Source organism: Neomonachus schauinslandi, chromosome 9 (genome assembly GCF_002201575.2).
Source record: "Neomonachus schauinslandi chromosome 9, ASM220157v2, whole genome shotgun sequence".
Taxonomy (NCBI): Eukaryota; Metazoa; Chordata; class Mammalia; order Carnivora; family Phocidae; genus Neomonachus; species Neomonachus schauinslandi.
The window spans coordinates 30635540-30650993 of record NC_058411.1 but is presented as its reverse complement, the minus strand read 5'-3'; the positions used below and the strand labels follow the sequence as shown (position 1 = coordinate 30650993).

The 15454-nt window shown below is 51.2% G+C and overlaps 1 protein-coding gene across 2 annotated transcripts in view; it reads left to right on the top strand.

Annotated features, from left to right (window-relative positions):
* The window catches only part of SMOC1 (SPARC related modular calcium binding 1), a 150057-nt gene that overhangs the window by 117933 nt on the left and 16670 nt on the right, over positions 1 to 15454 (top strand). For both annotated transcript variants that reach the window (XM_021679530.1, XM_021679531.1), the window contains exons 8-9: positions 13774 to 13966; positions 14546 to 14628. In XM_021679530.1, the coding sequence (XP_021535205.1) occupies positions 13774 to 13966; positions 14546 to 14628 (276 nt within the window). The remainder of the gene's footprint in view (positions 1 to 13773; positions 13967 to 14545; positions 14629 to 15454) is intronic.

The window sequence follows — 15454 nt, the reverse complement described above, 5'->3', positions numbered from 1 at the left end:
CCCCTTACAGAGAGCAGTTTGCTGGCCCTTGGCCTATGGGACTGAAATAGAAGCTTTTGGATGGGCATGTGTGCATGGAGGTGTCTTTCTCCTGGTGTCTGGCCCCTCTCACAGACCAGGCAGAAATAGGGGCCATGGCTCCTGAGATGTTTCCCAACATGCCCAGGGAAGCCTGCATCATCAGGTCAGGAACTCTGGGCAGCTCACGTGGGCCTGCCCCGTCTAACATGAACCTTTGCCAAGCTTCAACATTCTGTTCTGGTTTGTGCTCTCACAAATGGGATGCCGGGGAAGCTTCCTGAGGTCTGGCTTTTGTGGGCAGGGATAGGGAATCATTTGTATATAGAAGGGGTAAACCTTGTAACGGTATAAGCATGGGCTTTGGTATCAGACAAACCAACAGACCTGGCTTCCAGTGCTAGCCTCCCGTGAGAGGCCAAGTGACCTCGAGAAAGTTCATTATCTGTGAAACAAAGTTCTTAGTGCCTTGCGGGGTTTTTCTGAGGATTCAACAATATATATGAAATGCCTAATGCAGAGTAGGTACATCATGAATGATTTAAAAAATAATGGCTACTCTTGATGGCATATCTTTATATCTTGTGCCAAGTACTCTTCATGTTATCTCATTTGGTTTGATGAGAAGTCAGATAACACTTTAGTGATAACTCATGTCTGGGCAGCTGGCTCTGGTAAGGACTGGAGCCTCTGGGTCAAGCCCCTGAGGCAGTTTCCCGTTAGAGTTTGCCAGAAGATTCTGGGTTAGTTGAGCTTCAGCCCCCACCCATGGGGAGGGCAAAGTGGGACTCAGCAGCCGGTCTAGGTGAGAGTTCTTCCCACTCTCTCTCAGAGGCAAGAAGGCCATCCCAGTTCCTTCTACACCCCAAACATCCTTCTTTCACACTCAGACCCTGTGACGCCAGGTTTGTTTTCTGGCCTGGGGACTGTTGATGTTGGCAAGGTTCCACTGGGCAGCCGAAGCTCTGCAGTAACATGACACATACGGCTGCAGACTTATCCTGTCTCCCTCTCTCCTCCTGGAGGGGTCGGTCCTTGTTTTTAAGGCTTTGTCTTGTGTTCCCCGTGGTCAGGGTCGCCTTCTGAGGACTTGGCAGCCTCAGCGTTGACGGGTTTGCCCCTCTGGACTCCTGACTCTGATTCTGGCCTCTGTGGCACCCCTTGTACCTGGCCGGCCGACACCCTAAAACCTGACAGCAGGCATTTCCTCACATACGAGTGTTGGCCAGAGACTCCGTGCTGCTTTTAGGACCAAATATGAACTCTTGCAGAGTTTTTGGTATCAGAGCCTGGCTACCAAGGCATTTCTTAATATAACTAGAGTTTAAAAATCTTTTTTAATCATCTACATTTTATAGACGAGAGCAAAGAGATTAAAGAAATGACGAAAACTAGGCCTTGTCTCATTCTTTGTCCCATATTCCATGTCCCACTGCTTCTAATTTTACTATGTGCAGACACTCTCCTACAGCTGTGATTTATAAAAGTCTCTCTTTCTCTCTCTCTCTCTCTCTCTTTTTTTTTTTTCTGTATGACAGAATTCTGTGCTTTCTTGTCTGGGGAAATACTCTCAGGAAATATGGTCGTGTGAGCCTTAACTCTTCTCTTGGAGCAGCGTAGCGATGCCCTCAAGGCACATGGGCCCTCTCCCTCTGCCCCTGCTTGGCTGCCTACCTGTTGGAGCCACTGGTGGGATCATTTGACTTCTCTTCTTCCTTCCCTGTCTCTTTCTTCCCTTTCCTGCCACCTTTCCTTGTTAACTTCTTTTTTTTTTTTTAAGATTTTATTTATTTATTTGAGACAGAGAGAATGAGAGACAGAGAGCATGAGAGTGAGGAGGGTCAGAGGGAGAAGCAGACTCCCCGCCGAGCAGGGAGCCCGATGCGGGACTCGATCCCGGGACTCCAGGATCATGACCTGAGCCGAAGGCAGTCGCTTAACCAACTGAGCCACCCAGGCGCCCCTTTCCTTGTTAACTTCTTTCACGATCTGATCTGGATTTTGAGAAGGCCCTAGAACCTGGCCCTGGGGATGAAATCCAAAAGGACTTGCTTTTCCTCCCTTGCCTCTTTGCCCAGCAGAGCTTCCTTGCGGGCATCACCCGAACACAGCAGCTTGGGGGAGCTCTGTTTCCCCAAGACACAGCCGTCAGCAGGGGTACAAGGTGGAAATGCATTTCTTGTAAGTTTTGCCATGAAAACAGCCCCGTCTCCGCACATGTGGGAGCGTTTGCCTAACTCACCACCCGCGTGGCGGGTCAGCTGTTCGCAGCAGCCCTGCTCCTACCTGCCGGCGTCAGCGCCGTGCTCCTCTCGGCCTGCCGCGGGCCGTTTGGCTGCATTTGGACTGCTCCTTCCTCACTAGGGAAGCTCCTGCCAGGACAGCTGCTATGACTGGGATGTGGGGTCACTGAGGCAACGGCACCTCCTGGCCAGATCCCCCAGCCCCCAAACCAACACTCTTGGCCTGCCCAGAAACCGCGGGGTGATGTAATGACCTGAGGCCTGGAAAAATAAACAGCTCTCAGGGAAACCAGCGGTAGCTGTTGTAAGCAAATACCCCACAGCCACCTGGAACCTCGCACATGACGTGATTGTAAGGAAGAATGAGTAATCTGTTAACGTTAGCAGCCGAGGACGGGTCTGGGCTTGCGAGCATTTAAAATATCTGTATAAAAGCAAACCCTTGATGTTTATTTCTATAACTGGCCTTCTGGACGCCTGCCCATCTATCTGCTGCAGGTGTCTTGGTCAGTCATGGCCAGGAGAATGGAGCTGGGGACAGGGAAGGGTGGTCATCCCTATGGCTCTCTCCATAGCAACAAAGGCCTTTCTCAAGTCTTCCCTTTGCAGAGAGGAGCCATACACATATTTGGAGGCCCCAGGGAGCCCAGCCCCGCAGTCCATTTTTTCCTTGTTTTAAAATTAGCTTTCCCAGTTGTCTTGCTTCTTCACCCCACCGCATCTGCTTCGGACATAGGGGTGCGGTGGTGGGGCGGGTGAGGTGAGGTGAGAGTATGATCGGCCTCTGGGCCTTGCTTGAACAGCGAAGGTTTTCTTCCGTAGGTGAGTTTGTACGCTTTTTGGTGTTGATAGCACGACCATGTGCCGTAGCATTTTCTTTTGGCCTCTGCTACTAAAAACCTGAAGCTAAAGGTCCTGCTAAGGTACTGCAATTAGCTCCTTCCAATTTGCTAGAAGTCAGCTATGGTCTCTGCTCTGTCCGAGGGTCCTCATTCTGTGTTTATTTGTAAAATGGCTTTGCGAGAAGGCAGGGTATATATCTTATAAACACACTCACACATTAGTGTTTTGGGAGATGAAGAGTGAAGTTATGACACTTTGACAAATTAAAAACTATCTCTTCCATTCCCTCCCCCCCCCCCCCCCCCCGCATGTGCCCCCTCCTTCCTTCTTGCCTACATTTTTATTTGCTAGCTCTTGTCCTTAAAGGACAGAGCTTGCAGATCAAGGTCAATGAAGTTACTGAGCAAAACTAGAAAGAAGACAGCTTGCCACTTCTCAGTACTTGTCATTGCAAAACCACTGGGAAGCATTTCACATTCTTTTTGGTGGAAGGGTCACATGAGCTCACTTAATGGCATGAGGCAGGAGAGATGGAGCCTTTTCTAAAATTTGAGGGGATGTGAGTCAGTGATGCTTTGGGGAAAAAGTTTTTTAAAAAAGTGCCTGTATGCTATATTGGGACGATCCATCCTTGAAGAAATATCTTCTGTAGAATTTATACCTTGTTTTCCTCCACTCCTCAGTTTCTTCTGTGTGGGAAGGCAGAAGTCAGTGCTTCCAACAATGGTGAACCATGCCTGGCCATTTTAGGTTACACAGAGAGAAATTATTTACACAGGATGGTTGGTTTGTAATTTTCCCTTCCACGTCCTCACCCACGACATTTTGTCCCAGAAGCACGCCCTATTTACAGAGACCCTACTGCAAACACCCCTGTGAGTAGGTGCCCTCAGCCAGCGTCGGGGATGTGGGATGGGCATGGTGACTTTTGTTCTGGAGATGGGGCCTCTGAGCCACAGCATGACTCTGAAGGGGTTGAGAGGTACAGGGGAGAACTTGGAATCAACAGCCTTGCCCCTCACTTAACCCCTTCCTGGTGCTTAGGTTCTGCGGGGACGTGGGAGGCGGAGTTTGGGACGTGGGAGGCGGGGTTTGGGACATGGGAGGCGGAGTTTAGATCAGGTCCCGGAGCCGTGGCGAAGCGCGCCAGATGCTCCCTAATTGTAAGGCTGTGGGTCTCGAGAGTGCATCATCTAGTACCACCACTTCATTTTCAGTGTCAGAAAAGAGCCCCGGCTAGTCAAGGGCCTCGTCCAGGGTCACAGGCCCATCAAAAACTGCTATGTGCCAAGGCCTCTACGTGGTGCGAAGGGGAGGAAATGCAAGTAATGTCTAAGGAAGGAGCCGGCTGTTGGGCCCTGGTGTGCCAAAGGGAGGGGGCCGTGGTGCGGTCCACTGCAGTGCAGGGAAATGTTCTATCACTGATCTTGTTTTGAGTTGCTGGCATGGCGAGCATAGAAAGGAAGTCTCCTCTAACTGATTCTTAGCTACATTATTATTTTTTTTAGCTCGCCTACAGGCAGTGTGCCTCTGTATCGCCTGCACTTGGCCCAGACTGCTCCCATTACCCACCCTTGATCCATCCCTGCAGTCCAACCGAGGAGACGAGTTATTCACCGCGATGGGTCAGGAAACCCAGGTTCATTCCACATTTGCTGAGGATACTGCTACCTTAGACCGGCTAAGATCTTAGACTATTTATTAGCTGATGCTGGGGCCAGGTTAAATGCCTCTACTGCTTCACTTAATCCCCCAGAGACCCTATGGGGTGTGTGCTATCATTACCCTGCTTTTACAGGTAAGGAACCTGGGACTTAGGGAGCTGAAGGAAACTGCCCGAGGTCACAGAGCTAACACGTGGTGGAGACTGATCCCTCTGACCCCAAAGCCCATGCTCCTGGCCATCACCCTGTATGGCCTCTACTCCAGCTGTTGTTGACTTCCATGAAACAGCCACAGAGCCTTCCCTGTGCCAGGCCCTGGGGTGGAGGGTGCGAGAGTGGGAGAGCTAGGCTCTTACTCTTGCTTTCAGCCTTGCCGAGGAAGCCCAGGTATCCCCACGCCACCCCCACTCCTGTTCCTCTGACTGCCTTGAGTTCTCTCTGGCATTTGGGAACAGCCATCCCACTGAGCCTTGCTGCCTCCTCACCTATTCTGGGCCAGAGGTGAAGAGCATCTCTTGGCCAGTTAGTCCATCAGAAGGGGTCATCTGCTCCAGAGACCACCCTCCTCCAGTGGTCCAAAGTCCCTCTGTAGGTTAAGATTGGGTGATGGTATCATTTTCACTTCATTTGGGTACCCACCTGCTAGAGGAAAGGGCCTTTAGATTAAAGAGATGGAAGAACCCATCCCAGTGGAAGAGGTCACTGTTTTAAATTTGTGCATATTCTGTTTCTGTTCTCCCCACCCCCACCTCTACCTACTACACCCCTGAGCACAGTTTCTGGGGTTGACTCCATTCTGTTTGTCAGTGAGGCTGTTTCTTCTCTGACCTGGCAGGGCCTCTCCTCTGGGCCTTTCCCTTTCTAGGCCTTTTGTCTGTCCTCAGATCTGAAGTGAGCCCTGAGCAATGATTCTGTGCATTCCCCTCCTCTCTCGGGGGCTCTCGCAGTCCCTAGATGACTCTGACTCGGGAATCGGTGATGGCTGAATGGCAGCTCAGTGCTGGGTGTGATGGAGGGCCCACGGTGGCAGGCCAGAGCCAGCCCCACACATGGTGCTTGGAAAAATGGTCCTCCGGGGGCCACTTGGCCCCTCCTGTGAAAAAGTGCAAAGTCCACAAGTAAGAAAAATAACCTCTTCACATAGTTGGCTTGAAACCGTAGGTGCTAAAACTCTTTGTGGCTAAGTAAACAAAAAGGGCCTGCTCCTCGACGTTCCATAAATCACTCCTGAAGATTATGGGTTCCAGCAGCATGTCCTCCCCTGGAGACCACATCCCCGGCCCTTCAAGACCAGGAAAGTCACTGCCTTCGGACCTGGTCCTACCTGTTCCTCCTCTTGTGTCTGCAGTCCCCTTGGCGGCGGATTCTCTGCCCTGAGTCGGCGGCGTAGACGACTGCCACCCTCACATGCTGACTCAGGGAACCCAGAGGCAGGGGCCGTGAGTTCTTCTGCCTCTGGAATTTCAAGTCGTGATTTAGGAAAGGTTGTTTTTAACACATGGTTTGTTATTTTGGGTTATTGTTCAGCATTGCATTCATTTTTGATAAGAGGCTAGGTGGGCGTGTGGTATTGGAAGAGGTTTCAGGCTAATTGTGGGCGACACAACGCTAGTGTTTTCCTTAATGTTCTTGGCCTGGTGGACAATTCCTTTCACAGCGAAACATAAATAAGCTCCTCTCGATTTCCAGGCGGGTCACCTTTTACTGATTTTTTCCCCCCTAAGAAAATCCAGTGCTTGATAGTCTGAGGGTGGAGTGTAGCATTTTCCAGGATGAGTCAAGGGGATAGATATTCTTTTCTCAGCCTCTGTGGTCTCAGCCCCACCGTTGGGCATTTACTCAGCGGTGGGTGGCCCCGTGTCTGAAATGTCAGGCTAGAACAGAATTCCGCGGCTGGAGATGGCACATAGCAGGGATTCAAGCAATAGAGGGGTTCTTGGACTAAATACTCTTTCTGTATCCTTTAAATAGAGACTCCATGGTTCTGCTATGAATAAGGAGCTGGGGGCCAGGGGTGGGAGCAGGGAAGGATGAGGAAGGGTGCCATAGAGTCCTCGCTCTCAGGAACCTACGGTCCAGACAAGTCACGGTCCCAAGGGTGACAGCTCCTCGAGGGGAGCAGATACTCAGTCCTAGACTCAGTAGAGGGAGACTTCACTGTAGGTTGGGGCCCTCAGGGAAAGCTTCAGGGACAGAGGAAGGCCTGAAGTGAGGATAGGCTAAGATCTCAGGGCTAGTTCTTTCTTCTTACTATGTCTTACAGAACTTTCGTGACCTTTCCAGAGGCTGACACGGTGCCAACCTAGGCCCAGTACCAGACTGTGTGAGAACCTGTGTCCACCAAGGCCCCTGACCTCCTCTGCGTCCTGTGAGCCCTAATCTCATGGGTCACTCAGGATCCTGGGTCAGGTCCGAGACTCCGGGAGCACCCTCCTCTCTCAGCCCACCGTCCTCCATTCTGTCAGCTTCCCACTTCCTTTTGTCTCATAAAAGCAGCTCTTGGTCAGGATGGCCTGAGCAGCTGCCCTTCATTATCAACCGTGCCTCCACTGGGAGGAGAGCTTCTGGTTCTTTCTCCAGGAATATTGCATCATTCATCAAGGCACCTTCCCAGTGCACATTTCTATGGCCCGTGACTCTTCTTGGTTCTTCTGTGTATGGTTTTCTGTAAGACCAGGTTTTTTTTTTCTTGCTCTCATTTTTCATACGGACCTTGTGATGGTTTATTTCATGTGTGAACTTGGCTAGGCTACAGTGCCCAGTTTCTACACCAGTAGACTAGTTTCTACACTAGTCCAGATGTTGCTGCAAATGTATTTTTTTAGATGAGATTAACATATGCAATCAGTTGACTTTAAGTAAAGCAGATGACCCTCCATAACATGGGCGGGCGTTGTCCAATCAGTTGAAGGCCTTCAAAGCAAAAACTGAGATTTCCTGAGGAAGGAATTCTGCCGCCAGACTGTAACACAGAAATCCTGCCTGAGTTTCCAGCCTGCTGGCCTGACCTATTGACTTTGGACTCAAGATTGCAGCATCATTCCTACTTGCATTTCTAGCTTGCCGCCTGCCTGGCAAACTTCACACTTGCCAGCCCCATGATCATATGAGCCAATTCCTTAAAATAAATCTCTATTCATGAATATGAATAAAGAGAGAGATATATATATGTGAATAGATAGAGGTAGATCTATGTATCTGGATTTTATGAAATATATATTCATATATATATATATATATATATATATGAATATATAGAGAGAGGGAGGTAGATCTCAATATAGATGGATCTAGGTATCTGGGTATAGATATAGATGTAGATATAGGTCTCTTATTGGTTCTGTTACTCTGGAGAACCCTGATTGCTACTGAGCTGCCCCGACTAACTGCCTTCTCCCCACCCTGCCTCCATCACCATGAGGGTCCCCTGCTCTTTCTCCAGAGAGTTCACGATGTGACTGGCCCACGGATACCTGCTGACTCGGGTTACCCAGTGTCTCAGCTTTTCTCTCTGCTCCTTCTTTTAGCAGCTTCTCTTCTGGAAGGCAGCAACCAGAAAGAAAGACCAGCCCAAGGACCTGAAACTCGAATCTTCTAATGTTTATGTTTCTTGGTCATTTTTGTTTAAAAAAGAAAAAAGTGAAGAAGAAAAAAAAGGGAAAATATGATAAAGGAGAAAAAGTTCCCAGGACAAAAGGATAAACTCTGGGCTAAAATCAGGATTGGGGCTTAGCCGAGGATTTGGGTTGTCCACGCCCTCCTTTGCTCCTAATTACCACGAGTAATGAGAGGCACAGAGGCAGGGACTAGCCACAGCAGGCCGAGCTGTTCTCCATGCTTATCCTGTCTTGGCGGGACACGTGAGAGCCCATGCCCTGGGCCCGCAGACAGGGTTTGGGTTCGTCTGGTTCAGCCTAGTCTCTCCCTCACCTGTCCCCCTCCCTGCCGCTGCCGCCCCGCTTCAGGCCTGCTTTGCTCTGGAGCTAGAGTAAGTGATGGCAGAGAGGGCTGTGTTTTCTGGTGGCAAGGGCCAGCCCGTGTCCTCCCTTCTTCCACGGGATACTGTTCTGTTGTATTTCTTCTCTCAGGCAGCCAGCTGTCTGTCAGTGAAACTCAAAGCCTGCATTGCCAGGTGAGGAGTGGCGTGGCTCTCGTCTCTCCTTCGTACCATCCTGGCATTGGCTTGTGCGGGTGGGGTGCGCGAGTGTGTGAGAATGTGTGGGCCTGTCTCCGCACGCCCCCTGGCCGGCCCTGACTGCTCCCCTCGCCATCAGGCCAGACCTTCTGATGTTGTCATCCTTCCCTGAAGTTTCTGAAGCAGAGACCGAATGTTCTAAAGCGGTGGACATGTCTCCTTCTGGGTAGCTCCCTCTCTGAACCAAGGGTCAGGAAGAGACCCTCAAAGGAGACCCCTTGTCTTACGTTATTGCAAGGTGACTTCTTGGTACCTGGGGAAATGGATAGTTGTGAATTTTGAGGTTCATTTGGGAGGCGACCCAGAAGGACAGAGGGTGACAGCGGCCCTAAGGATGGGGCTGGCTTCTGGGTCCTCAGATACAGAATGAGTTTATGCCCGTTGGTACATTCTGATTTGTATTTGCATGACCTCTGGAGAAGCTCTGAAGGAATAATCGATCGATTGATTGATTATTGATCCATTGATTGACTGAAGGGTGTGGGAGGGCTACAAAAGTCCTTATATAAGGGGCAAATTGATAAATATGGAGTTGAGCAAGTCGAGGTGTTTCACATTCTATTGCTGGGTAACAAACCACCCCAAAACTCAATGGCTGACAACAAAAATAATTTAGCCTTTCTCATGTTTCTGTGGATTGGCTGGGTGTTTCCTTGACGGGCTCTGTCTGAACTCACTCCTGGCTCATCCAGCTGGAGGGTCCATGGGGCAGGAGCGGCCAAGATAGCCAAGGTCATACCTCTGGCAGTTGGTGCTGGCTGCGGATTGAGGGTCTCCTGTTTTCTTCTGTGTGCCTTTCATCTTCCAGTGTGCTGGCCTGGCTTCCTTCTGTGCTGCTCTCAGGGCAGCTTCTAAGAAGACGAAAGGTGAGGCTGCAAGGCCCCGACAGGCCTAGGCCTGGAAGTGACACACTGGAACCCCAGTCTGCCCTTTGCATTGGTCAAAGCCAGTCAGCGTCTGGCTGATACGGGGAGGTGCAATTCACTGGAGCTATTTTCTAACTATTTGCCACACCAAGGAAAAGAAGAATTGGGATTCGAATAAAAATCAGACTAGCATCTGGCAGTGAGAGATGGTATTGAAGAGGGTTGGGGAGCATAGCCCAGGAGCCGACTCCCCGGGGCTGGAACCCCCACTCTGCTCCTCCCTACTTGTATGACTTTGGGGAAACCCTGCAGCCAGCCTGTGTTCCTGGGTCCTTCTCTGCTCAGTGAGGGTAATAATAGCACCTATCTTGAGGCTTGTGATGAGCTTGAAGTGAGTTAATACAAGTCAAGTGCCTGGTACCAAGCTTGGCCCACAGTAAACACTGAAATAGATGTGAGCTATTCGTATTCATTTTGTGTTCTCTAATGGCAGGTGAGTGACAAATGTGGCTTTAAGTTTTTAGTTCCAAAGCAAAGAGGCAAAAATACTCGGGTACAAGATGTGTAGTCTGTTTAGGCTGAGAAAAATCGTTGGTTCAGAAAAAGCTGTGCTGTGTTAATGGGCAAGTACGTGAGTTAACACACTTGCTTTCGAATGCGGCAAATTTGGGGAGTCTGCAAAATGACTGAGCTAAAAGAACTTCACGCTAAAAGTAAATGTATTTTTCTCCCAGAGTAAATGATTAGAGGCAGTAACCTGTGTCTAAAATTTAGCAAGATAGGCTCGACGGTCAGAAGACCTTCACTGGGGCCCAGCTCTCTTCTCTCTGGCTGAATAGGAAAATTCATGAATCCCTCCAAAGCTCAGCTCCTTTGTCTACAAAATGGGCATACTCATGTGCCCCCCTCGGATGGACAAAGAGATTAAGCAAGCAAAACCCTTTGTCTATCACCTGGCATATACTACTCAATGAGTATTTGCTCTATTATTAGCATAAAGATGGTTTTAAGGGAGATCTTCTCTCTGTTGGAAGATAAATTCTCTGGGTACTCTTCACAGATGGTTAGTGATATTATTATAAACTTCTCCTGTCTCTTTCTTAGAGGGGCATCTGGAATTTTCAGGGCCTGTCCTAAATTAATAAGCGTATATGCCAACAAGCCATAACCCCTACACTTAGCCTTCTCTCTAGTTCCACGCCAGTCCCCATTTTTCCAAATTAGCGAGCTTTATCACTTGTGTGGTTCTTACTCTCCGTCGAACTCCGTGCGGCCTCTTGGAAGCTGGCTGCACCCAGGTCAGAGCAGCCTTCAAGGACTTCCAGAAGTCTGTCAACAGCCCCCAAACCACGGGTTGCCACCTCCTCTTAGATGGCTCCTCTCCACATTTCTGCAGTTTCGGGATCCCAACCGTGTGAAGTCAGGTTATCGTTCTCCCTACCCCTGGGTAAGCTTCCCCTCACTCTCTCTGCCTCTCGCTTTCAGTCTGGATTGATGGCTTTAGAACGTTGGCCGGGAGGATTTTAATTTAAAGCCTCCGTCAGAGGTTGTTGCATGAACGTGGTGCCAGTAAAAAGCTGTCTTCCTTTGGTTTTGCTCCTCTGTCGTCTTTCTCTGGGCATGAAATATGAGGTTGGGAAATAAGGTAACCAAATTGGGATTGGGGGAGCTATTGAAAAACTCTTGCATCGTCCCTGGCAGGGGCCGTGGCTCCATCCCAGCCAGGGGCCCAAGTCAAAATTCTGGGCCTTCAAGCCAGCTTTATGTCTCTGATAAACCAATCAGTTTCTGTCTCTTACTCCAGCTGCCTCTAGAGGCTCTTCTGGTGGTAGTTCTAATCGGGTTCAGAATCCCTAGTCTCTGGTCTGTCAGCTGTTGGGAACTCCTGTTCGTCTAGCCAAGGAGGTTCTGTTTAGTTTTTCTTTTCTTTTTTTTTTTTTTTTTAAAGATTTTATTTATTTATTTGAGACAGAGAGAATGAGAGAGACAGAGAGCACATGAGAGGGGATAGGGTCAGAGGACGAAGCAGACTCCCTGCCGAGCAGGGAGCCTGATGCGGGACTCGATCCAGGGACTCCAGGATCATGACCCGAGCCGAAGGCAGTCGCTTAACCAACTGAGCCACCCAGGCGCCCCTGTTTAGTTTTTCTGTGTTTACATTATAAAAACAGTAGTGGGCGCCTGGGTGGCTCAGTTGGTTGGGCGACTGCCTTCAGCTCAGGTCATGATCCCGGAGTCTCGGGATCGAGTCCCGCATCAGGCTCCCTGCTTGGTGGGGAGTCTGCTTCTCCCTCTAACCCTACCCCCTCTTGCGCTCTCTCTCTCACTCTCTCTCTCTAATAAATAAATTAAAAAAAAAAAAAGATAAAAACAGTAGTATTTTTTTTTTCATTTTCCAAATTCAAAGTTATATTTTAATAGTGAATGTGTTCGGCATACACACTTCCTGACCCTGAGATATTTTTATGCCCCTAAGGAGACATTCCCCTCCCCCGCAAGGAGAATCACTGGGCTACTGCTTTTCAACATTTTTCCTGGGAGTGAGACAAAAAATCTTTTCCCCATTGTGTGACTCTTCCCCAAGACAGCGTTGGGCTGCTTCGCGGCGCCGTGTACCCCTGCTTTGTTGAAACCTCTGTACAGCTCATTTGTGGGTCATTGACGGAGCTGTTATTTCAGAGGTTTGGCTCCTTTAGAGTTGAGTTGCTGTTATTTTGACCGTTGGTGCTATTCAGTGAGTAGCATGAGTCTCCAGGTTACTGATACCGACCTCCTGGCTCGAAGAATGGTATTTTTATAACACACTGTTAACATTTCATGGGATGCCCAAGACTATTCCTGTCATCTTCAAGAGGGAAGTTGTGGCATCATATTCGTGAAAGAAATAAAGATATAATAAAGAAATAGACAAAGCAGAGTAATAGTACAGATCTATGATGTGACCCCTTTTATTGTAAAAAAACAAAAAAGTAGGTGTGTGCATAGGTATTTTCATATTGTAGGTGCAAGAGCGAAGGTCTAGGGAAGGTAGTGTTTAACTTCGGTGGGATTCTGGGTTTTTCACAATTTTCTTTATACCAAGAAAAGAAACCCCAATGCTATTTATTTTTAATAACGAAAAGACAAACGAAAACACAACAACAGCCACCCAACAGGAGAGGGAAGTCAGGCAGGTAGACCGTTGGGTGGAATTTTCGGGCCAGGGGCCGTGTGGGGCCGAGGCCTGGGGCCGAGGCCTGGGCCCGGCCCGCGGAAACCAGGTTCGGCCGTTCAGACGCGTTCACGGGCTGCCCACGGCTGCTGAGCGCAGACGCTTCCTGTGGGCGTCTCTCTCTCCCACCGGATAGAGCAGCGTTGTGTCCTGGGCTCGGGCCTGTCAAGCCTACTTTGCTCAGCCGTGCTGGAGCCTGGGATGGAGTGGGGATGGCCCTGATTCTGCTCCTCCTTGGGCGCTGAGCCTCGATCCCCTGGGGCTGGCGGCCGTGGCTCTGTCCTGCTGGGCTTGGGAGAGTGTCCGCACACACAGGCATGCCTGCGTCAGCTTGTCAGCTCTCAGGGGTCAGGCTCCTGCACCTCCGCCTCTCCCAGAGCCAGGAGACCGTGCATCAGCGGGAACCACTCTGCAAACAGCCCGGAAATTCCACCCCTGGGGCAAAGTGCCGTTCAGATAAGGAGCGGCCCTGCAGCCCCCGTGGGCCTGTGGCCCGTAGAATGCACTGCATGTGGGTGCTAATGACCCCTGGCAGTGGAGAGGCTACAGGGCGGTTCTGGGCCTCCAGCCCCCCACCCCCACCCCCACCGTGGACCAGTGTGGGAACCACAGCTCTGCCTGGTGACTCCCCAGCCACCCATTGCTCGGGGCCAGGCCGGATCCTTGCTCAGAAAGCAGCAGTGATGAGCCACGAGCGTGGGAGAGTCACCACAGGCTGCTTCTTCTCTTGCAGAGAAAGTCCATTCGTGCGACCAGGAGAGGCAGAGCGCCCTGGAAGAGGCCCGGCAGAGTCCCCGGGAGGGCATCGTCATCCCCGAGTGCGCCCCCGGGGGGCTCTACAAGCCGGTGCAGTGCCACCAGTCCACTGGCTACTGCTGGTGTGTGCTGGTGGACACGGGGCGCCCGCTGCCTGGAACCTCCACGCGGTAAGCCCCGCGCCCCCCCCCCCCCCCCCGGCTGTCCAGTCTCTGCGATGGACCCTGGGGGAGGAGGAGCAGTTTCCTGTTAGGCTAGCCTCACATTTCCCTGCTTGCCTGGCCCGGTGGGAATCAGGGCACTAGGAGAACGCTTCTGCTCACGGGCAGATAGGGTTCTGGTAGAAAGACCTGGGTCCTGGGTTCTGGTCACAGTTCTGTCCCCTCCTAGCTGGGTGACCTCGGAAAAGTAGGTGGCCCCTCAGAACCTCAGTTTACTGGCTAGGACGTTAAGGCCCTGCCTGAGTCCCTCGGTTCTGTGAATCCCGGAGATCCTGCATGAAGACACGAGGTGACATCGCTCTGCTTGAGTGATGACAGTGACATGCCCGAACATGTCTCAGTGGGCACCCTGCTACCGGGATAGCCTGGCAGGTGCTGGACAGCGCAGGAGATACTTTGCTGCCAGCCCTGGGAGTTCTAGGCTTAGTGGCAGCAGGATGGTTGCTGCTGGGCGTGGCTCCAGTGGGCTCAGTTCCCGGCCCCTCCTCACCTTTCCCCCGCCCCGCCCCCCCGTGTCTCTCTTCCCAGCTACGTGATGCCCAGTTGTGAGAGCGATGCCAGGGCCAAGATTGTGGAGGTGGACGATCCCTTCAAGGACAGGGAGCTGCCAGGTGGGAGACAAGGCTGCCCCTTGCTGGTGCTCTCACCTCTTTCTGTTCTTCCACCTCCCATCGTGCGGACGTGGCTCCCTCCTCTGCTCTGACTCTGCTTCCTCTTCTGTAGGATTGGGTGGGGGGTTCCTGGGACCTGCATCTAGGCTGGGGTTTGTCCCTAATTACTCCTGTGCCCTTGAGCACATTGTTTCTCCTCCTTGCTCTTAGCTTTTATCTTCAAAATGGGTCATTAGGTTAAAATCCTGTCCTTGCAATCCTGCAATTCTTTGTCCATCCTGGGGTGATTGGGACAGTGTTCTGGGAGCTGAGAGGAGAGCTTTCAGGGAGGGGCTGTCCTGAGGGACATGGGCAGTGTCCGTGGCCAGCCCTGTACGGTGCTTGCACAATCATCCCGGTGGCACCGGACTCCCACTGGGATGTGACACGAGACGCGCAGGCAGGGGGCCCAGGACCTCCAACTGGCTGCTGTGATGGGTTTCTCTTATCTAGAGTGTGCTCTGCCAGGGAGTGACAATAAGGTCACTAAATATTGGTGGCTTGGAACACGGTGGTCTTTAGCAAGCACAGACTGGGATCAGTGCTGAGGGGAGCTGGGCCACCTTCCCACTCCCAACTCCCCATCAGGACTCCACCCTGGGAGCTGAAAGCAGAGGCTCCTGAAAGCCCGGTTATAAAAACCACCGTGTCCCAAGATGGGAGTCGTAGAGGCCAGGGTACCTCCTTCTGGTCATCCCCCAACGACTGTGAACTGAGATTGTGCGATGTGCCAGGCGCTGGGTACGATCCGGTGCTCGGAATTACACGGGGCTCCCACAGTGGAGGA